General features: G+C 37.6%; 2 protein-coding genes across 2 annotated transcripts; both read right to left on the bottom strand.

The window, feature by feature from the left end:
* Positions 1-1,630: 1,630 nt before the first annotated feature.
* On the bottom strand, positions 1,631-3,629 carry LOC129262989 (uncharacterized). The gene has a single exon (XM_054900944.2). It carries the CDS (start codon positions 3,626-3,628, stop codon positions 1,640-1,642), a length of 1,989 nt encoding a protein of 662 aa, XP_054756919.2. The 5' UTR covers position 3,629; the 3' UTR covers positions 1,631-1,639.
* A 7,179-nt stretch (positions 3,630-10,808) lies between these two features.
* Positions 10,809-21,791, bottom strand: LOC129263861 (neurofilament heavy polypeptide-like). The gene is made up of 6 exons (XM_054901774.2): positions 21,726-21,791; positions 18,162-18,880; positions 17,071-17,387; positions 14,734-14,818; positions 12,794-13,002; positions 10,809-11,339 (listed from the first exon to the last, which is right to left on the bottom strand). Exons 2-6 carry the CDS (start codon positions 18,877-18,879, stop codon positions 11,277-11,279), a joined length of 1,392 nt encoding a protein of 463 aa, XP_054757749.2. The 5' UTR covers position 18,880; positions 21,726-21,791; the 3' UTR covers positions 10,809-11,276.
* Between the last annotated feature and the right edge of the window lie 4,208 nt (positions 21,792-25,999).

Genomic DNA, 25,999 nt, shown 5'->3' with positions numbered 1-25,999 from the left:
ACTTGCCAAGAGTATCGTTTTGTTTCCGATACTTGGTAAGGGTATAGGGTTTTATCACACGCCAATACTTGTTAAGGGGTGCATTTTCAGAACATGGAAATTACGTGTTTAGGGTGCTTTCCGAGACCACATGGTCGCGCATGGTATCCACTCGTCAATGGAAGTGGCCCCCGGGTCTAATTACAATGCATCGATTCCCTTGAAAATGCAATTAAAATCACAATGGAGAGCTCATAGAGGCTTTTGTCGAGAGTAATTGGTGGACTGGCCTGGACAGTAGATCATCCGAAGATTTGCACCGGACGAACAATTGCAAATATGTCGTTGTCCAGAGTCGAGATTCCGATGCTGTTCCGGTCCATCAACTTTCGACAAAAGCCTTTCAGCTCTCCGTTGTGATTTGACTTGTATATTCAAAGGAATTTTGTGCGTTGTAGAGTGTCTCCGTAGTAAATGCGAAAAGTTCGGATGTTTGAGCTATAAAGAATTAATGTGAATGTTGATAGAATGAACATAAATTTTTACATAATTTCTCTCAAAGACAAAATTAATATAGTTTCGGAGACTGGTACTAATGGTTATGAGCTATGAGCCAAATACCTGAAGGATTTCTGTAGCCTATAACAAAACAAAAAAAAGCCAGTGAGAAAAATCACTATGCCTGCCATAAAGTTCCCCCGTCAAATTTGACATTCAAATCAAAACTTACCATTAGTTTGCCATGGAATATAGGTTCGAATAGAAGCCTGGACATTACAATTATAATATAGGGTATTTATATTGCGCACATATCCACCTTGTTAGGTGCTCAAGGCGCTCCTATATTACCCGGCTAAGCTAAGCGTTCATAGCGCACACAGCTTTTTAAGGAATTACTTCCTACCGGTACCCATTTACCTCACCTGGGTTGAGTGCAGCACACTGTGGATCAGTTTCTTGTTGAAAGAAATTACGCCATGGCTGGGATTCGAACCCACGACCCTCTGTTTCAAAGTCCGAAGACTAATCCACTGGGCCACAACGCTATCTGTAGTAAGTTTAGAATATGTGTTTAAGAAGGGGTTGATCATGTATAGAGACTTAGCAAATTGCAATAAGATTAACGAAGTTCAAACAATTCCTGAGATCTTTTTTAGCATTGGAGTTAGAAATCAAAAGACTAAATTCCAACATTATTCACGAAATTCATCCAAATTTAGAGGATTACTATTGCAAGCCTAGAAGTAGCAAAATGCACTTGGATTAACGAAATTCAACCAAATCTAGAGGGATTTTTTAAATATATAAATTGTAGTTTAGACATAAGCAGAACACATTAAGATATATGAAATTCAAATATTGTTTTTAATTGGATCGAGATTAATAGACTAACATTGGGAATATCAAAATTCAACTAAATGTAGATTTATTTTATTATTGCAGTCTAGGGATTAGCAGACAGCATTTGGGATTAACTAAGTGTAACGAAAGTCTTGATTTTTTTCTCATAATTACAGACTGCGGTTGGATTAACAAAATACAACCAAATCTAGTTTATTATTATTGCAGTTTTGAGAATTCTTGACCGCATTAGAATTAACAAAAATTCTATTCGAGTCTAGATTTTAATTTAAAAAAAAGTCATTGCAGTTTATAGAGATCAGCAAACTGCGTTTGGATTAACGAAGTTTAACCAAATCTTCACTAGTTTCTCGACGTCATCGTGGACATGCATCACCATGAATTCTTTGTTCCTGAGGGAACATGTATCGGTCGGACCCATTCTGTAGTGAAAGCCATCATTGTAAATCAAAGGCACATCTAATCTCCTCAGGAGGATACCAACGAATACATCATCCCTTGAGGACACCAACGGTGTCCGCAGCGACTCCTTGAGAAGACGATCTATAAGGTCTATGGAGAGGATGTAGCCCCCGCCAACGCAATACTGAGGGAAGACCCTGCCATTGTATTCCTCAGACGCTACATGGTACTTCTTATCCTGATTTTTGTTGCGGTATTCCCTTCCGCCGTCTCCGAGGTAGAGTTCTTGAAGACCTTTGCCATGGCTGTTCATTTCCTGCAGAAGGTGCAAGATGTTTCTGAGGTTGGCGAATACGTCGTCATCACCCTTGAGGAAGTATTTTGCATTGTTGCAGTGTTTAGCTGTCCAGGTTAAACCAAACATATGTTTTAAGGTCAGGTTCTTGAAGGTATCCAAGAAATTCCCTTCCAGGAGATCGCCGTCCTGCCCGTGCTCCTCGTCTAGAGATAATCTCAGTGCAGGATCGGGTGGGTAGGGTTGTCCGATGAGAAACAACACTTTGACCTTCCTTGAGAGAGAACTCAAGAATCCCTTGTTGGCCCAGGTTTGTCGGATGGCATCTCTGGAGGTCTTGCGGGCTGGATGGGATGCGATGAGAACCAGCATGAACACATCCGGATCAGTGCAAGTGACGTCAGAACTTTGCTTCACAGTTGTCAACACCGTTTCAAAATACTTGGCATTGTTTGCTGATTTTCCAGCGTAGATGATGTCCATGTCGGGGTCCTCACATTCCTTCATGAACGTCTTGTCTTTCAGTTCTTCCCATATTTTGGGGATATGGTAAAAGCTGGGAGAGATTGCGGTGAAGTGTGAACTTATTGGACAAGCGTCGTTGGGTTCAATATGTTTAAGAGAGAAAGCGTTGCTCTGTCTGACTTCCCAGCCATACTCTTCTGCAGTCAGACCTATCAAGGCGTCGGCAAATGGAACCAGTGACGGCGTTGACCAAGTGTATTTGTAATAGCTCATAGCCAGATCAAAAGGAATGACAATGCCAGCTTGCAAAGAGCAGTAAGGTGGGTAGTATTCTCGATTTAAAACGGCACTTCCGACGTAGAATTCACTCGGGGAGTTATGGTCCACCCTGGAGGTGTTCGATCGAGCCCCGAGAATAAATTGAGGATGTTTTTCCCTTTTGAAGATCTGCAGAACCTTCGGCAGTTTTTCCAGCCATATGAAGGTATTGTCTCTTGCCTCGATGATGTACTTGATTCGAGAACAAAACGCAAAAGTCCATCGAAGCCCCAGCAGAGATTTCAAGGTCGTTGCTCGGACAGTATCGGTGAAATTCCCAACCAAGATATCCCCATGGGCATCCGACTCTTCTTGGAGCAGCTTTTCTTCGCTCTGACTTTCTGGTCCACCCATGACAAACTGCACAAGGACACCGAGTTTCTGGCGTTCCTCAGGGTTCGCCCATGTCTCCCGTATTTTACCTCTGAGTGCCCTCTGAGATGGGGAAGAATGTAGAATGATTACCACGCTCACAGAACGACGAACATCTTTCCTGTCATCAGGACCAACTTCCTGGCATTTACTAGAAAAGCCCAGCAGATCTACAAGAGCTTCCGACAGGTACTTCCAGTGCCTTCCCCTGTAGCTGAAACTCTTCGCTTTGTCAACTCGTAATTTATTTGGAGCTTGTATCCAGGTCATTGCATGCAAGAAGTCCCCTTTCATTCCTCCAGGACCTTGGACACTCGAAAAAGTCTCCTGGCGGCTTTCAAGTGTTTCTATTAGGATGATGACGAGAGCGATGGCTATTCCTACACTGATAGCTTTGGCCAGGGTCTTCCGAGTGGAGCGGTTTAAAAATGCCATCGTGATAACACCTTGAACAGATCTCCTCCAAATCAAAGTGGACACAGTCTAGTCTTTACAAAGGAATATATGCCCTCTACTGCGAATAATCCTAATCTTCTCGATGAAATATTGTCACTTTGATCCTTATTCCTCATAAGGTGTTCAAGATACAAGTATGAAAAGAAATCTTCATACTGAAACAACACAGAATTAGACACATGTTGAGATCATTTACATACTAGAAGGGCTTTCGTTTCACACAAAAAAGAACAAAAAATGCGAATCGATATTCGAATAGAATTGTTCACACGGACAATGTTTCTATCACCCAGATTGAACACTTGTAGAATGGTGCATGTGTGACACACGGAGTAAGATTTTTCATCAGGCGGGCAGTGTGAACACTTTCTTTATGAATGGATAAAACGTGCTATAATGACAATAGGCATATCCAGAACAGCGCAGTTAAATTCATATTTCAGATCACCACCTGTTGTCGATGGATATTCTCTATTCAGTACTCAAACCTTAGCTAGTTTACTTACCACCAATACGATCAAAATCAGGCAGTATATTACCATGCGCGGAATAGGGAGGGGGGTGGCAAAACCCCACATTTCGTGCCCCTCCCCATTTAATGACTTAAAAAAATCAAATGCTTCTTATGGTGGTGACCTGTGTCCCATGGCTTGTCATAGAACAACCCCCCATCTTGAATTCGCCCCTGGATCAGAATATTTCTCTTTAGTCAATATAATACCAATAATTTAAACATGCAGCTAAGAAAAAGGGCAAGCTGTGTCTATTTTGACCATGAAGCCGAATGTTTTAAGGTTAGTTTCAGTCTATAAGATTTTCATTTGAAATCTAACTCTAGATCTGGAGAGAAGTATTGATCTTTTGTATAATACATTTTTTTTTTCAGGGAGAAAGGAAAAAGGGTATAACTATACTCTGTTTGCTGATGTTCTCTCTAACTCATAAATTCCATTAGTCAATATTTTCATTTTTGTTAATTCATTTATTATACATGTCATCCATTTATTTGACTCCTCTACCCTTTAAATCCACTTAGTCATCATTCATTCATTCTATCATTCATTCGTTCATTCATTCTATCATTCATTCTATCATTCATTAATTCATTTTATCATTCATTCACTCACTCATTCATTGATTGATTCATTCACTCATTCATTTGTTCTATCATTCATTCATTTATTCATTCGTTCATTCATTCATTCATTCATTCTATCATTCATTCATTCATTTATTCGTTCTTTCATTCATTCTATCATTCATTCATTCTATCATTCATTCTATCATTCATTCATTCATTCTATCTATCATTCATTCATTCATTCATAATTCATTCATTCATAATTCATTTATTCATAATTTCGTTCATTCTATCATCCATCCATCCATCCATTCATTCATAATTCATTCATTCTTTCATTCATTCATCCGTTCATCATTCCATATATTCAACCATCCATCCATTTTTCATTAGCCATCCATTCATTCAGTCATTCATCAAACAACTATTTGCTAATTCATCCATCGATCCTTCAATTTATTCATCCATCCAATCCCAATCTTCTTATTATCTATTCATCCATCTGTCCAGCCATTGAACTCTCATATTTATCGATGACGCATAAACTTAATGAGTCATATTCAACTAAACTTTATAATATGTAAGTACGACATCACCATCATGATGATCATCATCACCACCATCACATCATATCATCATCATCAACACCATCACCACCACCAACATCATCATCATCATATCATTATATCATCATCATCACCATCATCATCATCACAGCCATCACCATCATCACTAATATCATCACCATCACCATCATAATCATCATCATCACCACCACCACCATCATCACCATCATCATAATCATCATCACCACCACAATCATCATTATCATCATCACCATCACCACCACCATCATCTCTTTTCATTGTTCCTGTAACTGTTTGGCAAGACCAATCCCGAAACTATATTCAAACACAACACGACATTCCTTTTTATTAAAGAAGAAAGCGCAATTTATTTAGTCATTGAATTACCAAGCTTTAAAATAACAAAAAGTCATATCATATTATCATATGTGATGCAAAAATACACAAAGTATTTTCATCAATTCAAGAATACAGTATATTTTTATGCATTTTTTCTTTTCTATTGGCTTTTGTGACAATGTAACATTTTTTTTCTCACAGGTCAAAAAGATAAAGTGAAAGAGAGTGAAAGGATCTTTACATAACATCTCAAATTTTTAACAGAAGAAATGAGATGGATAGACAAAGCTTCCAAATGTGACCTACCACTCCAAAACCACCAATAAGTCGCCAGGTAAGGTTCTCTGTAAAAAACCAAAGTAGCAATTTAGTCTCCAAAAACCAAAAATAAAATAAACAGCTTATCTGAAAGAGCAATTCTTCTTCTTCATACTGTAAAAATTCGAAGTCATGAAATTGAATAAAAGATAAGATATAATAGTTTCTTGGGCACTACTTTTGGGGACTGATGGGAAGTTTCACTGAGATTACACAGTATGTACATCTCATGCTTGAGTGAACCCCAAACTCAAAACCTTGTTTTCTCCTTATTTTTTTAAGCTCTTGCTGAATTTCCTCTGCATTCAGTCAAGTACTTGTAATGGTTATTGTTGGCCAATTTTAACATATATATCATTTTAAAGCTTAGGAAATGAATTTTCAAGCTCAATAAAAATCTCAGTATTCGTTTGGGTCGACTTATTGTTGGTTTGGGGGTGGCAGGTCACAAATATATGGCATACAAAATGATTGGATCACCCCTAGTATAAACCCGATACCATTATAAATATTCCATCATAACAAATATTTCTCAAAGAATATAGATAAAAATTTCACATCAATTATATCATAAAAATATAGCCGCAATAAACAGCATACAGAAATGGCTTAAATCTTCAATGTCTGAAAACACCTAGTTGTGAAAGATCCCGTCCCCATTTTATATATGATTGAATTTAAAAAAAAAGGTTGCATGTGTTACAATGTCAAAGAATGTGATGTGCATACTGTTTGATGTCATATAACATTTTTTTTTCTACTCATGGGTGAGTTTAATCCACTCTTGTTATATACAAACTTACAGATTCATCTAGCCAATTGATTAAAGTTAATCCATACACATCGCACCAAAGTATGACATCATAAATTTCTCTTTTGTGCCTTTTCAAGACCATATTTTGGTAGAGCACGATGAAAAACCTCCACACACCAAATTTGACACAAAGTGGTTCATGATGTGCTAGCTCTCTTGGAAAGAACAGTGTATCCCACAGTGTAAGCCACAGTGTGGAACACAATGTGAAATCACCTTCACACTGTTCAATTTGAGCATTTTAACAGTGTGAACACACACATTCACAGTCGACCATGTGAACACACTGTGAACAGTCACACTGTCTGGGTGTTCACAGTGTGAAAATATCTCCACACTGATGAAATTTGAGCATTTCAACAGTGTGGATCACATAATCACAGTCAACTTTGTGAACACACATATTCACAGTCACACTGTCGAGGTGCTCACAGCGTGAAAATATCTTCACACTGATGAATATGAACATTTTAACAGTGTGAATAATACTTTCACATAGTTCACTATGTGACCACACTGTGACCATCCTGTATGACACTGTGTGCCTTCCAGCAAGTAAGGTATAGTAAAATGATGAATAGACCCCAAATCCGGCCAATCTATATATGATTACAGTGGGGGCTAAGTTGTTCTTCATTAAACGTAAACTTAGGCCCCCATGGACCGATTCCCACCAAATTCGGGGTGCGGATATTTCCCATCATGCTCTATGGTCATGAAAAGTGCATGCACAAAAAGTCTTTGCGACACCATTGCTCTCATTACTTTGCGTGAATTTTGGATCAATGTGTCGAATTGCTCTCCCTCCCTTTCTGGCCCCTGGTACATAAAAGTTGCTATTAACTTTGCCATCCAATGGTTACTTCTCTGAAGTCCTTGATTCTGATTGGCTGCTTAGCATTGTTACCATGGTAGTTACCATTGGATGGCAAAGTTACCATAATAGTAAATTTTATGCAACGTGGCCCTGTTAGTACTGGCAAAAATATTGAATAAAATGTGTCGTATAAAAAATCTCTAGAACCTCTATTACTGATTTAGTGAATCTAAAAGCCTTACTATCTATTCTCTGATCAAGTAGAAACTAAATCTGCATTAAAACATTAATATAAAGAATGTGGAACCCAAATGTGTCATTTCAGCTATGAATACAGATACACTACGACGCTAAGTAGGATGGGGGGTCCGATGTCTGGGCACTTAAGCAGATCAAAACATCACCTTTTGCTCCAAGCTTTTCTAACGTACTTGTATAATCATCAGATAGTAAGAAATAATTGTAAAGGTTTGTGCTTTGTAATATTGTCCGACATTACTTTTAATTATTATGAAGAAAGCAGAACATTTCAGCTATGAATACAGATCCACTATGATGCTAAGTAGGATTGGGGGTGCGATGTCTGGGCACTTAAGCGCATAAAAACATCACCTTTTGCTCCGCGTTTTCCTAACATACAATCACCAGATAGTAAAAATCATTTTAAAGGTTCGTGCTTTGTAATATTGTCCAACATTACTTTTAATGAGCAGAGCTATAAAATTATTGCTTGCAAATTCTTGAAATTGCTCTCTTGTCCGGACAAAGAACCCCTCCGGTATAAAGACACCTGGTTATATTACAAAAATTTGGTGACATGAAGTTTGCTCCTGCGACATTTGCTCCTGTCTTAGTATCTCAGAGGGCTTAGGGATAGAGTTAGCATTGTAATAGAGTCTTAGGTTCAGAATAATGTAGAGATTAGGATTAGGGTTTATTTTGTTTTGGAGGTTAGGATTTATGGTTGGCTTAACGTGCAGATTTTCCATTGGAGCAATTGTCGCTGGAGCAAATATCATGAAACCCAAAATTCATATGATAGTTAAAATCATCAAATGTCATACTGCAACTTGTATTTACCATATCAACATAAAGACACAGGATTTATCAATACTGGGTCACCCATGCCTATTGCCTAACATCTAAATCAATATATGGGTCTATACTACAAAAACCTGACTCGTGAACAATGAGTCTTGATGGAATGCTTCATATGTTATGCAAACAATATAAAACAAACACAAAATGTAGTTTTAAGAATTTATAAACCCCTTTCTTAACTTCTTCTAGTATAAGTATACATAAGCCATCTTGCCTATTAAATTGATGATCTGTAACATAGATTCTGCATGCACTACATTAATCTAAATGTGAATTTGTTCATTATCACATGTTGTTCTTATTTCTATTTCCTCATTAACAAAAAACTCCAAACATTGCAGAGCAATCTCCCGTTTTATATCCATCTACATATATATACCGAAATAAACAAGTTGCATAATAATAATAAAAACAGAGTTCTACAAATACCTTATGTAGCAAAATAAATTTTCATTCATAATTTTCTTTCATATCGTGGCAATTTTTATTCAAATTTTTAAAAATCCATTACAAATATATTGAATCTGGCTTAATTTACAAATACACGAACAATTTCTTCTCATACATTTAAATCATAATGATAAAACTAAAGATACATAAATAAACAAATGTACAGATGTTTACCAACATGGTCTGGCAATATGATGCTACTGCAATGAATTTAAGTAAAATGATTGGTTGATCATTTCATCGTAATTGATTGCCCAACGGATCTCACAACTTTCCTTGTCGACATTGATCTACTCAACTATGCAACCCTCTCTATGGTTGAGATAAATTTAATGTCACCCCTCAAATTAGGGGGGAAATCGTACCGTTTTCCCCATAACATACAGAAGTTAAAAAGAAATCAAATATGGATAAAACACAAGTAAAATTAACAAATGAATAAAGAAAGATGTCATTAAAAAAATTGCCAGTGATTACTGTTTTCATTACATTGCCAATTTAGAGGTCATAATGATCAGATCCCTGGAATAATGTGGTGTTTGCATTTTTAAGAACTTAGACAAAGAGAGAAACATAGCAACTCATACATGTATACAGGATTTTAAGAAAAATCAGGCCTGTTACGTGAAAGAATCAACACTCCAACTCGTCACCTTCTCTATGGAATGCCAAGACGAGCAATAGTTTATTTATTTATCTTATCATAATTTTTTTCTCATTTTTTTATTTTATTTATTTATTTATTAATTTATTTATTCATTTAGTCATAGATTTCTTTATTAATTAGTTTATTAATTTATATAAACATATATTTATCTTTTTATTTTTACAAATATTTATTTATTTACTTATCTATTTACTGATCGATTGATTTTAAAATTAATTAATTAATTCATACATTCATTCATTTATTTATTCATTTATATTTGTAGATTGGCTCCATCAGTAACTGGAATACTGTTGTTCTCGGAGGCCCTGATTGTCTGTAAACAGACAAATGTCTTTCGCTTGCAAAGTAAGTGGGTCTGCATTCTGTCCAATCAACATTTAGCATTTTCTGTATTTAAGCCGACCCCGAGACATCCCGCTTGGCTTTCCATAATGATGGTGTAGAGCTGGAGATACTGATGCTTTCATCGAATGGGCACCTGTCGTCAATTTTTCTGTAAACAGACAAATGTCTATCGCTTGCAAAGTAAGTGGGTCTGCATTCTGTCCAATCAACATTTAGCATTTTCTTTATTTAAGCCGAACCCGAGACATCCCGCTTGGCTTTCCATAATGATGGTGTAGAGCTGGAGATACTGATGCTTTCATCGAATGGGCACCTGTCATCCACCAATGTCTCAGAATCGACATGATGAAGTGACTTCAAAATTACAGCAAAAGGACTGTGACATGCTCAAATTCACAAACATGGCGAAGATTAAAACATCACAGATAGAGACCCGACAATCTGTGCCCCGTCTTACAAAGCGTCGCGATTGATCCGATTGACCACAACTATGGAAAGCCAGCAACCTCAACATCTAAAATGCATCGTTGTCTTCACAATTCAGTGTGCCTTCACTCTGATTACAAAGAACCTTGTGCAAATTTCCTGTAGGAGAAGTTATGACAATGATGGATTTCCATACAGTTGAGTTTGATTGGATCAATCACTACTCTTTATAAGACGAGACACAAAACTTAGAAAAAATACCAACATAGCTTAATAGGCTACACATAAGAATGATTTGTTGTATTTATCAAATGTTTGAGTAACTGGGTAAAAAATGTTATACAAATCAACCTCCCACAATGAAAGCCCACTATAACCTATCTTATTGTCTGTATAATAATATTCAATATACAAAAGCTAATATCATTTGAGCAATCTAATTATTCAGGATTTAGGTGTATACAAGCAATTTTGCATCAAACATGCTAAACAAATGTTTAAACTTTGTGAAAAATATTCCATTAATATATAAAATGTACATTTATCATTAATTATAATAATTATTATTAATATCAATAGCACTGTTATACTTTCAGCATTTTGCTTTTTGTTTTGTATTATATATGAGTTCATGAAGCATGGTGATTGGTTAATTTGAAAAATGGAAGCTTCTGATTGGTCACTCATCTTCTATATCGGCCATGGCTGCTGCCCTTGCTGCCTTGATTTCCCATGAAGCATCCTATGAAAAAAAAAGAATATATAGAAAAATAAACTGTTGAATTTGAAAGATTTATCCCCCCCCCAAAAAAAAAAATATATGAATAGACCAGTTTGTAGTTACTTCATGGACAATTTTGGTCAAATGACCTTTCATTTCTTTCATTATGATAGGCAGATTTCAAAGCAAGATATTACGTAAGCTTGCCTTACATAGCAGGGTGAAGTAATTGAATAAACCAGGTGACTAGAATAGCACACCAATGAACACTTTATGAAGGTATTTGTTGCATTCCTACTTTGAATGCATATCATAGCATGTTGCACAATGTACTTGGCAAACTGTGAAATACCAGTCGTTCGTGGACGCATTGTTGTTTTTGTGGATGTAAATGAAAACCACAATTCAAAACAATATATGAATAATCAAGACATCAAAGTTGGTGCTTATCTCATTAGATTTTAAACCACCATGTCACTTAGTACAAATGACCTTCCTCTGATCATGCGTAGAATCTTTTGATCATGCGCAGAAAGGAACTACGAACTGGCTTATTGGTATCATGACACATTATACATGTAGGAGAAGTTCATCCTGATTAGAGAGGCATTTCAATGAAATCAGAAAATGAAAGAAAAGTATTGGTGAAGGTTTGATTAAGGTCTATACAAGAATAAGGAACTTTTAAAATGAATTACCTGCTTTGGGGGGTAATTTTTCGACAATTATATGTTATCTAGCAAAATCCTTTTTTACTGCTATCTAACTACATTTGGGTGGTCTTTTTATTTGACTCTGTTCTAACAAATTCTGGGATCGTTGCCACAGTTGGAATTTATGTTCTTAACAATTTCTTTTGAATAATTGTGTGAGAAAAGAAGAAGGGCAGTGGAATTATGCATAAGTACACTCTGGCATGCCACAAGGGTGTGCCACAAGGGTCTAAATTAGGACCATTTTACATCGGTACACTCTGGTGTGCCACAAGGGATTTCATTGGGACCACTTTGCATTCGCAGAGAATCATTTTTTCCTGGTATCGCATTCCACTTTGCTCCACATTTTTGAAAGACTGCTATGCATAAAGTCTTTTGTATAGCATATTTTTACATAGGACTGTACATTACTTAGTTGAGAGCTTTCCTCTTATGACCAAAAAAGCTATTCAAATTTGTAAAGCCAAATTGTTCCCTGCATCAGTACATTGGTGTGCCACAAGGGACTTCAATGGGACCATTATGTTTAAGTACACCGTGGTGTGCCACAAGGGACTAAATAAGGACCACTTTGAGTTCCATGTTTCCAGATGCACACTGAAACAACGTAAGTGTATTCCCTACAGGACATAGTTACTTTTCACTGTGCATCGTATATTTACTAGTGTATGCATCTGTAAGCTGTGTGTAATTCTTGCTGCGAGTTGCAGTTAGTAGATGCACCTTTTAAATTGATAAATCAAATCAATTCAAACTTACAACGCTGCTATCTTCTTCCTCCTCTTCCTGCTCCTCCTCTCTCTCTTCCATGATTCCATTCTCGTGTTCCACCACACCATTCGTTTGTTCATCCCCATCATAGTACGCAGAGAAACGCTTCGGTTTACTCTCCGCCTTCTCGGTTGTCACGTCAGCGTTATGAACTTCGCCCGACTCCCATTTTGCCTTCAGGGAGCTTGCACTGCCACCTGCAAGAGGAAAAAAAAACACACAACAGGCATAAGATAGGGAAATATAAAATAAATAGGTGAAAACGTGATATGGATTCCAACCTAATGATTGGCTGAAGTCTATCACATGACCCGTATACAAATAATGCACAGATAAGAGTGCATCGGTAGGTTTTGTGAGCATACAAAGGAAACTATTGAACTGTCAAACTACACTAGTTTCCATGCTTACCGCACGCTCACTAGTCTTACTAATGCACGAACAAACCTGTGTATCATTTGTTTTATAGAATGGTGGAATTCTTTAGCGATAACTTAACTTGTTTACAACAATGCATTAGTAATTACCGATGCATGGCTGGCCATGCATCGGTAATTATTATATGACACCTAGATAGATCCTTGTGATTTGATTGGTTGTTTGATATCGTTTATTCAGCCCATTTTGCAATGACGTCATCAACCGTGCAATTTTGGATCCATTCATCGTGCAATTTTGGATCCATACGATTTTGTCCATTGCACTGGCGCACCGAGACTGCAGCTGCAGGCACCAGCAGTGCGCATGTTGTAATGACGTAACAATCAACAGACCGAACTCGCACTGCATGAGCATGTTTTGCATCGAAATTCATAAATTTCATATGAAAAAAAAAAAGTAGGTTTCATATAAACCAAATAATGAATGTTTTTTCATTCGTGCAATAGACAGAATACTTCATTCAGTGAAAGAGGAAATAATGATCCATTTCATCTTTCACCTCATGAAGTATTCTGTCCATTGCACTCATAAACATTCATTATTTGTATACTAATGCATGGTACCCATTCTATGATTTATCCTAGCTAACAGGCTAACTTTATGATCACTCTCATTGATGGCTTATTCTATCGACCAGTCATAGTTTTGATAAGGAGATGGTTTATCTAATAAGCAGGATCTACATCACTACCTTATCAAACACCTCATTTTGCTCAGATATTAAAGGACAAGTCCACCCCAACAAAAAGTTGATTTGCGTAAAAGGAGAAAATCCAACAAGCATAACACTGAAAATTTCATCAAAATCGGATGTAAAATAAGAAAGTTATGACATTTTAAAGTTTTGCTTAATTTCACAAAACATTTATATGCACATCCTGGTTAGTATGCAAATGAGGAAACTGATGACGTCATCCCCTCACTATTTCTTTTGTATTTTATTATACGAAATAGGGAATATTCTATTTTTCTCATCATTGTCAAGTGAAACAACGATCAATTCCTCCCCGAACATGTGGAATGAGCATTGTTAAATATTATATGATTCAGTCAAGTTGGTCCTTATTCTCAAATCTATAAAAAATGATATATTGTATAATTCAAACAATAAAAAACAAAAGAAATAGTGAGTGAGGGACATCATCGAATGTCTCATTTGAGTTGTGCATATCACTGTTTTGGGAAAAATAAGCAAAACTTTAAAGTGTCATAACTTTCTTATTTTACATCCGATTTTGATGAAATTTTCAGCGTTTTGCTGGTTTGATTTTTCTCTATTTATTCAAATCAACATTTTTCTTGGGTGGACTTGACCTTTAAAGAGAATAATTGCCTTCACTTGTTACCTATGATAAAGTCCAAATACCCTCAGCTATGCCTTGGGCATGTTAGAACAGTTCCAAACGTACCTCATGCATATAATTCTTACTAATGCCCTAGATGTGTATTCTCTGTATACTACTCTATGTAGAATCCATATTGCATACCTTTCGACGTCAGATAGTCATCGCTGCTTGCCGATGACTTGACAATATCAGTTCTTTCTTCAGGTGTGTTCTCCGAAATCACCATCTAAATATAAAACAGAAGAGATAAAGATACACCATCTTAGTCCACTTGTTGACATCTCTATCAATCTCTAGATCTCCCTTAGAAACACATAGGCCATTGTTCTGACTTGGGTTTTTATGTAATAACTAAAATTGTTTTCTTCATTATTATTAAGCATGGGTAAACAGCAAAATCAATATAAGAAACAATGCAAATAAACTCTTTATATTTTTGCTTTCCCATAATTATAGCACAGACTTTGACCATCATCTAAGTTAAACCAGACTTCTCAATATCGAGGTTCCCACATAAATTTGAACACAGAATTCAATGACTTTTCCATGAATAAATTGCTGCTTTCCATGACTTCCCGTGATGTCCCGGGAGTTATGTAGAATCTGGGATATCACAAAACTGGGAAAAATGGAAATCATGAACACCAATTATAATAGCAGAGTATGATCACAGAGTATGAAAGTTACGAGACATGACAAACTGGAAAGCTGCCATAGCAAAGAGGTTAATGCAATTCCATGACTTTTCACAAATTTTTCTTATTCCCCGACTTTCCATGACCACACATTTTTCCAGGATATTCCGTGACTGTGGGATCCTGGAATATGGGCTACTGAACCTTGTGTAATTGCAATAATGCAAAGGTCTATATGGTGTTGTCATACTGAGCGAGACTTCCGCACTAAACGAGCAATTTGCAATCGAATTCCACATTTAATGTCTTGGAGCGTTTTATAATGAATGTTCCAACCTGAAAAATCTGAATGACAACGAAAAGCGACATTGATATCTGAGCATGGGTAGATAGGGTTGCCTGACATAGCAGCTTTCAATTTATGCAAACTGGATTCAAATCACTGAGCCTCACTGATTAAACAAAACAAGTGAAGTGAATAGTCCTCAAGATTTTAATAGTTGAAAGGTGCATCAAATATTTGAATGTCCTACAGAATCAGTCTATTGTTCACCCATGGTGTATCCTGGGTGCTCAATAACTTTTTAGAAGCACTTGCCTGTCGGGCAAGTAAATTTTTAAATAGTTGGAATATACATGTACTTGCCCCAAAATCTATTTCACTTGCCCGAATCTTTGAAAAAAAATGTTTTACCTCTTCAAAAGAAAGTTTTGCGGTTTTATAAACCATTGACCCTTTTCTCTCTTTTGACATGAACTGATCTACCTTGTTATTGCATTTTATAAACCATTGACCCTTTTCTCTCTTTTGACATGAACTGATCTACCTTGTTTTTGCATTTTTATAAACCATTGACCCTTTTCTCTCTTTTGACATGAACTGATCTACCTTGTTATTGCATTTTATAAACCATTGACCCTTTTCTCTCTTTTGACATGAACTGATCTACCTTGTTTTTGCATTTTGCATTTTGCATTTTGCGGTTTTATAAACCATTGACCCTTTTCTCTCTTTTGACATGAACGGATCTACCTTGTTTTTGCATTTCTTTTTCCAAAGTGACCAAAATTAGGGTCAATATCATATCATATCAACCCTAATTTTGGTCATTCTACTGTGAGAATTTTGCTTGCCCAATTCGGGCACGTAGTTTTGGTCTTTACTTCAAAACACTTGCCTGACTCTAACTTTTACTTGCCCAGGGCAATCGGGAAAGTGCTTATGTAGCGCCCTGCCTGGAAGTATTCTCTATCAGAAGAGGATAGCAAGTGAATCATAAAGTAACTCTACATTGTGAGCACCTAAGTAGAAGTGCTCCAAAAGAATTCATCATGTTCTTAAAACATCTGTGGGTATTCATGAGCTAACAACAAAACAGGGTCCCATAGTTACTTTCACGGTAAATTTACCCAACTACCATGGCGACGATGCTCAATAGCCAATCAAAATCAAGGATTCCATGTGCAACGTTCGATGGCAAAGTTACAATTGTAGTAACTCTTAGCAACAAGGACCGGGCCCCGTTGCATAAAACTTACCATTGTGGTAACTTGTCTGGAATCCTTGATTTTGATTGGCTGTTGATGAGCGTTACCATGGTAGTTACCATAATAGTAACTCTTATGCAACAAGGACAAGTAGGACTTAAATCGCACTTAAATGCTGATGCGATCTGAAACGCAACGCACAATCTTATTGATCAATGCTCAGTAGTGCGGGTCCTCTTTGCACGATCTGACCAATGTGGTTATGCCTTTTACACCGCAAGCAACTAGCCATTAAGTGCGACTCTAAGTCATACTGAAATCTTTGTGAAACACCCCCCTGGTCTATTGGACTTACCGTCATACTGTAACTATCTAATGACTGCGGCGTCCTCTCTAGTGACGGCTTTGGCTTCTCCGGGACCCTCTCGACCTGTCCGGTCTCCCATCTCTTTTTCAGCGACCGCGTGCTCTCCGCGGACTTCATCGGCTCGTCCAACGTCGTCGACGAGCTGACCACGTCCTCTTTTCTCGTTGGTGTGCTCTCAGAGACCTGATCCTCTATCTTGTAGTCTTCAAGAGAGCGAGGACTACGATCTAAAGCAGCTCGAGGTTTCTCCGGCACGTTGCTGACGTTGCCCTTTTCGAAGAGACTTCGGAGCGACCTTGCTTGTCCTATATGGGAATACACATAACATTCAAACATTTATTTTCACACAGGCTTTAACCCATAGAGATACACAGCTTTCTTAGATTCAAAATTAATATTTTTTTATTCATCAAATTGGCAACAATCATAATTTTTATATGCATTTTCAATTTTGTATACTTTGAAAAAATAAAGAATAGGTATAACACCAATCAAAATTCAACAAAAGTTTTTAAACTAATTTTGTTTCATCGGGTTGACAATAAAGAGTGTGTTTAAATCTTCCTTTGCTTCTCAAATTGGCAACTCCTCAAATTGGTTACCATCACTAATTTGCTATTCATTTTCATACTTTAAGAAAATGAAACGATACAACATGAGTCTAAATTTATGATGAATTCATGAATTAATTTACAAGGCGAGAGTCAGAACCACTACATCCAGCTCCTCCATCTTTTCATTGCTGCTACTCATTATTATTACAAGGGAGACATATCATTCACACATGTACGAAAAAATAAAATAATGATTTCATTTAATAACATAAGTAAAAGGAAAGTGGGGATATGACATCATCAGCCCACCTAATGAATATTCATGAGGATGTGCATACAATTGTTTACACAAAATATTGCTTAAGTTTAAAATTCAATAATTTTTATTTGGTATCAGGTTTTGATGAAATTTTCAGCATTTTACTCTATTTACTTTTATAGATGCATAATTTACTTTCAGCCCGGAGTACCAATTTAACCCTTTGAGTGCAGGAGTAAAATGAATCAAGAGAAGCTCGAACGAACCTGACTTGATCCCAGGATCCTCAGCCGTAGACTCTGCATTGACGACATCCTCACGCTTCGGCTTCTGCGGAGGCTGATAAACCCTCCTTTCTTCCGGCCTACTGATCTCGATCTTTTCCCTTGGCTTCTCCTCAATGTTTGAAATCCTCTCCGTCTCGAAGCGATTCCTGAGTGATTTCGAGAGGCCTCTCTTAATGCCAGGGTCCTCCGATGTATCCGAGCTCCTGATGACATCGTCTCTGATGACCGGCGTGCTCTCCGCTACGTGACCCTCGGTGGTGTTTTCATACTCGGCGAGGGATCCGACGTTGACAGGGTCGCGACTGGTCTTGGCCTCTAGATTTGTCACTCCACCCACCTCAAACATACTCTTGAACTTCCCGATCCCGTCCGATGAGGTCTTCACCTCCTCCTGCGCTTCGTCCGCATGGAAAATGTCCTCCTTCCGCACGGGAGTGTTCTCTGCAACGCCCTTCTCCGCAGGCGCGTCGTATATATTGATGGACTTGGTGGCTATGCTGGCAGGGGTGGAATTTTGGAAGTCTCCGCTTTCAAATCTTGACTTGACCGAGCTCGTTCCTCCTTCTACTTGCATTGATTCTTCGGGTGTGTCTGAGGAACGGATCAAACTGGGCGGGGCGCTCTCTTCTGATTGGTTCATCGAGGCAGAGATCGGTGCTTCTACTAGTCTGGGTGATTCTATAGTACTTCCTTCCATACTGAAAATTAATCATAATAACAAAACAAATAATCAGAAACATTATATGGTGGTGATTGGTGGTGATTTCTTACCTGATTGCTAAGAAAGCATGAATGCTTGTAAGCAAGCAACCAGAGGACCGACGGCTTAAGGTCCTCTCTGAAGGACCTGGTACTGAGGATAAATGCCTTACCAAAGGGCACTAGCGCACCAAGTGGGAATCGAACCCGGGTCACCGGAATACGAATCCCCGCTCTACCGACTGAGCTATCGCGCCTCCTTTCATATTATAAGATTGGTGGATCCTTTCCACACCAAATCATAATTTTGGGACTAACATAATCAAACATGATGGTAGAAAATGTTACCATAAAGGAATTATACGCCTATTGACTCAAGACAAAAATTACATTCTTCAAGTTGGTGTCAGGCACAGACCCACCCCCCCCCTCCATGCTCCCACACTATTTTAGTTGTATTTTATTTTTTCTACTTTAGATATTTTTTTGCTAGTTAACAAATGTTTGATAAGAAGCTGCTCCCTCCAAGTCTTGATAACCTTGCATGTGTTTTTTGTTCTCCATTTTTTCCCCTCATTTTTTTAAAAATAGGGCCCTCTCCTCACTTAAATCCAGGATACACCCCCAGTTGATATGATATTAAGCCGAAGAACAACAATTTAGCCCTGCAGGTGCTAATCATTCATCTACATGTATAGGGTGATTAATATTTTGCGCATGAATGCAAAGCGCACAATCGACCATGCACCTTATAGCATAGCCCCCGGGGGCCACTGTCATTAGAAAGCAGACACCATATTCGTTCTTGGACTTTCAGAATGGTCCCTAGACAAGTAATCATCCTTTGATCACCGAGCCATAACAGAGTATCCTTTATAAGCTTTTTTATGGTTTTCCAATTTCCATGCTAAACAATGCCTTATATATTCCATTTCTATGATAGTAGGAAATACTAGTAGTAGTAGTAGTTGTAGTAGTAGTAGTAGTAGTAGTAGTAGTAGTAGTAGTAGTAGCAGTAGTAGTAGTAGTAGTAGTTGTAGTAGTAGTAGTAGTAGTAGTAGTAGTAGTAGTTGTAGTAGTAGTAGAAGTAGTAGTAGTAGAAGTAGTAGTCGTAGTAGTAGTAGTCGTAGTAGTAGTAGTAGTAGTAGTAGTAGTAGCAGTAGTAGTAGTAGTTGTAGTAGTAGTAGTAGAAGTAGTAGTAGTAGAAGTAGTAGTAGAAGTAGTAGTAGTAGTAGTAGTAGTAGTAGTAGTAGTAGTAGTAGTAGTAGTAGTAGTAGTAGAAGTAGTAGTAGTAGTAGTAGCAGTAGTAGTAGTAGTAGTAGTAGTAGTAGTAGTAGTAGTAGTAGTAGTAGTAGTAGTAGTAGTAGTAGTAGTAGAAGTAGTAGTAGTAGTAGTAGTAGTAGTAGTAGTAGTAGTAGTAGTAGTAGTAGTAGTAGTAGGAGTAGTAGTAGGAGCAGTAGTAGTAGTAGTAGTAGTAGTAGTAGCAGCAGCAGCAGCAGCAGCAGCAGCAGCAGCAGCAGCAGCAGTAGTATTAGTAGTAGTAGCAGAAGTAGTAGTAGTAGTAGTAGTAATAGTATGGTATTATGCACTGATCATAGCAGCCCATAGGCTGAATTACATTCAGTTTACAAGTTAAAAATGATACAATTACAATCATCCAAATGCAGAATATCCTATTCCACACCCTACATGTACAGTACTATGTATGTGCACTGGGCTGTTGAAAGTACAGTTTGTACTCTTTTCAATGTACCACATATATCGCCTGGCTGTGAAAAACAAGCCTTTTTGAGTGCTTCTCTTGACAACGATGGTGTCCACCTTGTACTGACAGTGCCCCCCCTCTCCCCTCCCCTCCGGTGCCCCGCGCAGAAGGATATCATTATATTCATCATATTGCATAGGATTCTAATACCAAATGACATAATCCTGTTGATGTATAAACAAAGAATTGAGTTTACTCCCTGATAAAAAGGGCATATATAATTGCATCCGACGTGGCATCCATTACTTGGTGTTTATATAGCATGCTTGAGTTCACGCCCCCAAATTGCTTTCCATTTTATTCCTTTTTTTTTTCAAGAACAAATGATAGGGGGATGAGTTCATCTTTATCCATGAAAGAATGGAGGAGCTTTTTATGAAATGAATAGTCAGTGATCTTCACCATATATTGTTATAAGCTACTGAAATCCTTGCATCTGATTGGCTAAGAGTAAATTAGTAGTCAAAATCACTGTCAGAACTATTCATGAAATACTCCTACTACAGTGTGTTTTATCTTCCCTTTACACATAGTTTTACAGATATTTGAAAATTGATTTCAAACTCAAAACTCCATGGCCTGAAGTCTGAAATTTGGTTTAATGTAAAGGCCAACGCACACCTTACGATTGGTCTGTGACCCGATTTTAGAATAAAAGTAAAATTTGAGGCTAATATTGAACCATGGAATTCATGAAATATCATACTGCGTAATGTTCTACATCACCGAACAAATACCTATGTCCAAACCTGTGACCATTCTATCATCCTTATTAGAATAAAAAGTATCTATTTATAATGATGGCATAGCAATCGTACGACTGGCTGCGATTTGAAATAAATTTGGCCTTGACTCCAAAACAAAGAATTGTAATCATCTAAAATTGTGATAATAGTATACTTAGTTATTTTGAACCTCAAATAAAAAAGATACTTTCCATTATCAGAAAATGAGAATAATGTGATTTGTTCCATAATCGGATCATGGAATAGACATAAGGTGTGCCTTCAACCATAATATAATTTAAAAATATGTATAAAAATTATTCATGAAAGGGGTGGAAGTGATATCATGCATACCTTCTGTCGTTGTTGATGGAATCTATGTTCTCGCCAAAATCTGCGGAAGAAAAAGAAGAGAAAGATGGTTTATTAGTACAATCTGAAAGAAAATTACCTTGATTTGCTACATAGAGATGTTACATGCTCGGGCCCCCATTACAAAAATCTTAGCGATTAATCACGGGCTGATTTTTACGATTGATCATACACAAAACACAATGGAATCAATCGTGGAAATTAGCCCCTGGATCCATCGCTGGGCTTTATGTTACAGGGCATTGATGACAGACAGGACATGGAAGTACGAAAAGGGATGATAACAATTAAAAAAAATAAACAGTTCTTGTATAGCGCATATCACATTATAATGTCTCTATGCGCTTCCAAAGGACTTGGTTATTATAAGTATTACCCCGGCTTTAGCTTGGTGGCAGTGATCACTTACAGCATACACGCATTTCAAGGTTTTACTTTCCAGCAGGTACCCATTTACCTCACCTGGGTTGAGTGCAACACAATGGGGATAAATTTCTTGCTCTGAAGGAATTACGCCATGGCTGGGATTCGAACCCATGACCTACTGTTTCAAAGTCTGAAGACTAGTCCACTGGGCCACATTACACTCCAAATTAGGGATGTTAGATTTGAATCAGTTTGCTTGGCTTCCTTTCAAATTTTGAACAACATCTCAACATTCACCAATACATGCATCACACTGACAACAGATAGTTGTGTCGGTGCAAGAACGCTTTTAACACCACGATGCGCTCAAAATCACTCTTGACAGCACGCATAAACTGTAAGCACATTGCGTGAGGGTGTTTCTGCACCAATGGGGTGCGCGAACATGTGTTTGTTAAGGGCGTTCTTGCACTGACATGACATGATACCGAGAGTCAAAGCAAACTCACTACAATGATATCCAATTCCACCTCTTCAAAAATAACGAGCGAAGAATGAAGTATGCCACTTGGATGTATCACTATGAGCAAACTTTTAACTAAATGGCGACCAAAACATTTTTGATCAGCACATGACTGGCGAGTGATGTTGAACTAAAGGAGACTTAGGTAATACTGATGCTAGAGTATATGACAGTAATGAAGGAGATGACTGCGCAGTTTTCTCCCGACACGACTTCATCTGACCTCGATACAGTACGCGGACAAAGGCAGTGATGCTATCAGAAGATTCTTGGCTGAGCATGAAAATATAACAATAGCCTTTCACGTGTTTGATGTGAGCGCCAGGCATCAAGGCTGAGCGGATGGAGAATGGGTGCTTTCATCATAAGAGGAGTCTTCACCAGGAGAAAATTAGCGTTTAGCCTGCTGCTGCTGGTCCGATGAATTAACCCAATCAGAGAAAATTGAGCCTATTTTCTGTTGCACACTCTAAACTCCAAGGATCTAAAATAAATCCAGATCGGCTGTGAATAGTGACCAGCCGAATTTTGAATTTATTTTAAATCTTAAAGATTAACTTTTAAATCTCAAAAGATTTAAATTCAAATCTGTTAGATTTATATCTAAATCAACATGGTTTAAATCTAAATCTAATATTCGGCTGGTCACTATTCACAGCTGATCTGGATTTATTTTAAATCCTTGGAATTCAGAGTGTATTATATGTATATATATCTATATCTTCTTGTCTTACTTAATACTTTTGAAGTCTTGCAGCATCAGATGTATCGCTCACTTTTAGCGTATCAGCAATGACAATATTCTTGCCGCATCAGACTCATAACGGGAAAGACAAAACATAGATTATAGGCTACCTTCAGAGGATTCTAACACCTCATTCAGCGGCCTGTTCTGCGCTTTCCACAGAAGAGTGCGAACATTACTGATTTAGCGTCTTCTGGATAACATCAAAGAGAACGGGGGTGTTTCATAAAACTGTTTGTAAGTTCAGAGCGACTGTAAGAACGACTGGTGATCCTTTCTTGTGGTAAATGATGTTCACAATTATATGTTCATTGGTGATTATTAAGCACGCAAGAAAGGTTCACCAGGGGCCCATCTTCCAAAGAGTTGCGATTAATCTGATCGATCGCAACTATGGAAAGCCAGCAAAGTCAACATATAAAATGCATGTTTGTTCAAAAAAAATTCTAGATATGAATGCATATCCATAAATTCATTGATTTCTTGACAATTTGGTGTGTCCTCCTTTGTTTACAAAGGAAATTTTGCAAATTTCCTGTATAAACCCAGACTTCAGTGACAAGGGCAACCTGAAAGCATACCTGTATATGAGTGTTTTTGATAGACATTGACTTATTGTTCAGACATGTATTATGTGTAAACGTTTTTTGTTGTTCTGCTCTGAAGCGACTTGAGCATCTAATCAAGATGGAAAGTGCGCTATACAAATCTCATGTATTATTATCATTAAAAAATCATGACACCGCTGGATTTCCATAGAGTTACGACTGATTGGATCAATCGTAACTCTTTGTAAGACGGGCCCTGTCATTCTTAAAGTCGCCCTTAAACTTACGAACAGCTTTATGAAACACCCACCCGGTACTTAAGCTGGCGCAACCACTTTGTTCTGATGAAGACCCACCTTCAGAGCACACGCCCAGATGAAGATGATGCGGATGAAGCACAATGGCCTCAGGGGAAGTCTTTGTGCTCTCAGCATAATACTGCTGTACCATCAGACAGCACACGGCCTGCTCAGACAGTACATTGCATAAGGCTATCTACTGGTGTACATTTCATTCATACCATTAAAAAAAAATCCATATTCCATTTTTGATTGAAACCCAACCACAACACATTTTTGAAACTGCAATGGCAATTTTTTCTTATACATTTTGCGGGGAAAATCAAATAGTGTCCATAAACATCTTACCCTTGTGTATTTTCAACAATAGCTCTGCACCGAAACCAATCCACATGATTTTTTTTAACGAAAGGTGACCCTTCCTTTATCAAATGTTTTGGGGCCGCAGAAATCCATTTGACTTAGGCGAAATTCAAATTAGATGTTATCAACACATGTCTTGCATATTCTGGTCTGAAATAATGCTTTGAGTTTGGCGTTCATCAAAGGTCAAATTATGCAAAGCAAAGTCTACGTTATAAAACAACACAAAGTACTACTATCTAAGAAATTTTTCTTACAACTAGTTTGTATAAAATTCAAGCAAACGTTTGACAGTAATTGTTTGAAATAGAACATACTCACTATCCATGTTTTCATATATCCATGTTTTCATATCTATTTAGGATTTCTTTGTTTCACAAGAGGAAATGATGTTGCATGCAACAAATGCGTTAACTTTTTAAAATGATGTCATGCCTGATTATACAGCATAATGTTCCAGTCTGAATGGGGCCATATGATTAGGCGGGTATGAATTATGAAGCCATCTGCTTGCTTGCATGCGTTTATGTGATGCACGTGATCGTAGATAGAATGTATCTGATTTGAAAACCTTTCTTTCATCACCGTAAAAATGAGTCAGAGACAGTTCTTTGTCTTTCTTCAGAGACTGGTCTAAGTGTTTTTTTTTCCTTCCAACTACCCCCCCTGCCCCGAACATCTCAGGGCCCGGTCTTACAAAGAGTTACGATTGATCCAATCAAAAAATTAGGGGCTCTTTTTTTGCTACATCGGGGCGATTGCTGAAATTCGGGGGCAATTTCGTTAATTTCAAGGGCTTTTCTTTGCTTGACCTGCAATATTCTGATATTTTCGCACAGTGCATAAAGCAAAGTCTGAAGTAGTGAGACTAGAATCACTATGTCCTGTGGCTGGCTTTTATTTGACATGGACAGAGCCTTTGGTGTCTAGTCTTCACTGAAGACATGGTACAATTGTGGAAAAGGTTTACGGTTCACCATGTGTAATATAAAGAAGGGAAGGAAATACAGGCAGAAAGATTTAAATGCAAAGATGAGAAAGGATGAAAAGAGGAAATTAGAAGTATTTTTTTCTTGAAAGTGAGTGAAGTCCTGAAAAGGACTGTAAACCAGATGAGATGAGCTGAATATGGCTTGAGTAGTGATAGTTTGAGTAGTAGCCGGATGAAGTGAAGAGAGGTTACTGGACGTTTCGGGCAGGTTGACTGTCCGTCTTCAGGAGTGGTACAATTGGTTTTAAAGGGATGGTCCGGGCTGAAAGTAGTTATAGCTTAATAAATAGAGTAAAATTCACTGAGCAAAATGCCAAAAATTTCATCAAAATCGGATAACAAATAACAAAGTTATTGAATTTTAAAGTTAAGCAATATTTTGTGAAAACAGTCATCATGAATATTCATTAGGTGGGCTGAT

This window comes from Lytechinus pictus, chromosome 6, assembly GCF_037042905.1.
Source record: "Lytechinus pictus isolate F3 Inbred chromosome 6, Lp3.0, whole genome shotgun sequence".
NCBI classification, from domain to species: Eukaryota; Metazoa; Echinodermata; class Echinoidea; order Temnopleuroida; family Toxopneustidae; genus Lytechinus; species Lytechinus pictus.
This window is presented reverse-complemented; position numbering and strand designations above follow the sequence as displayed.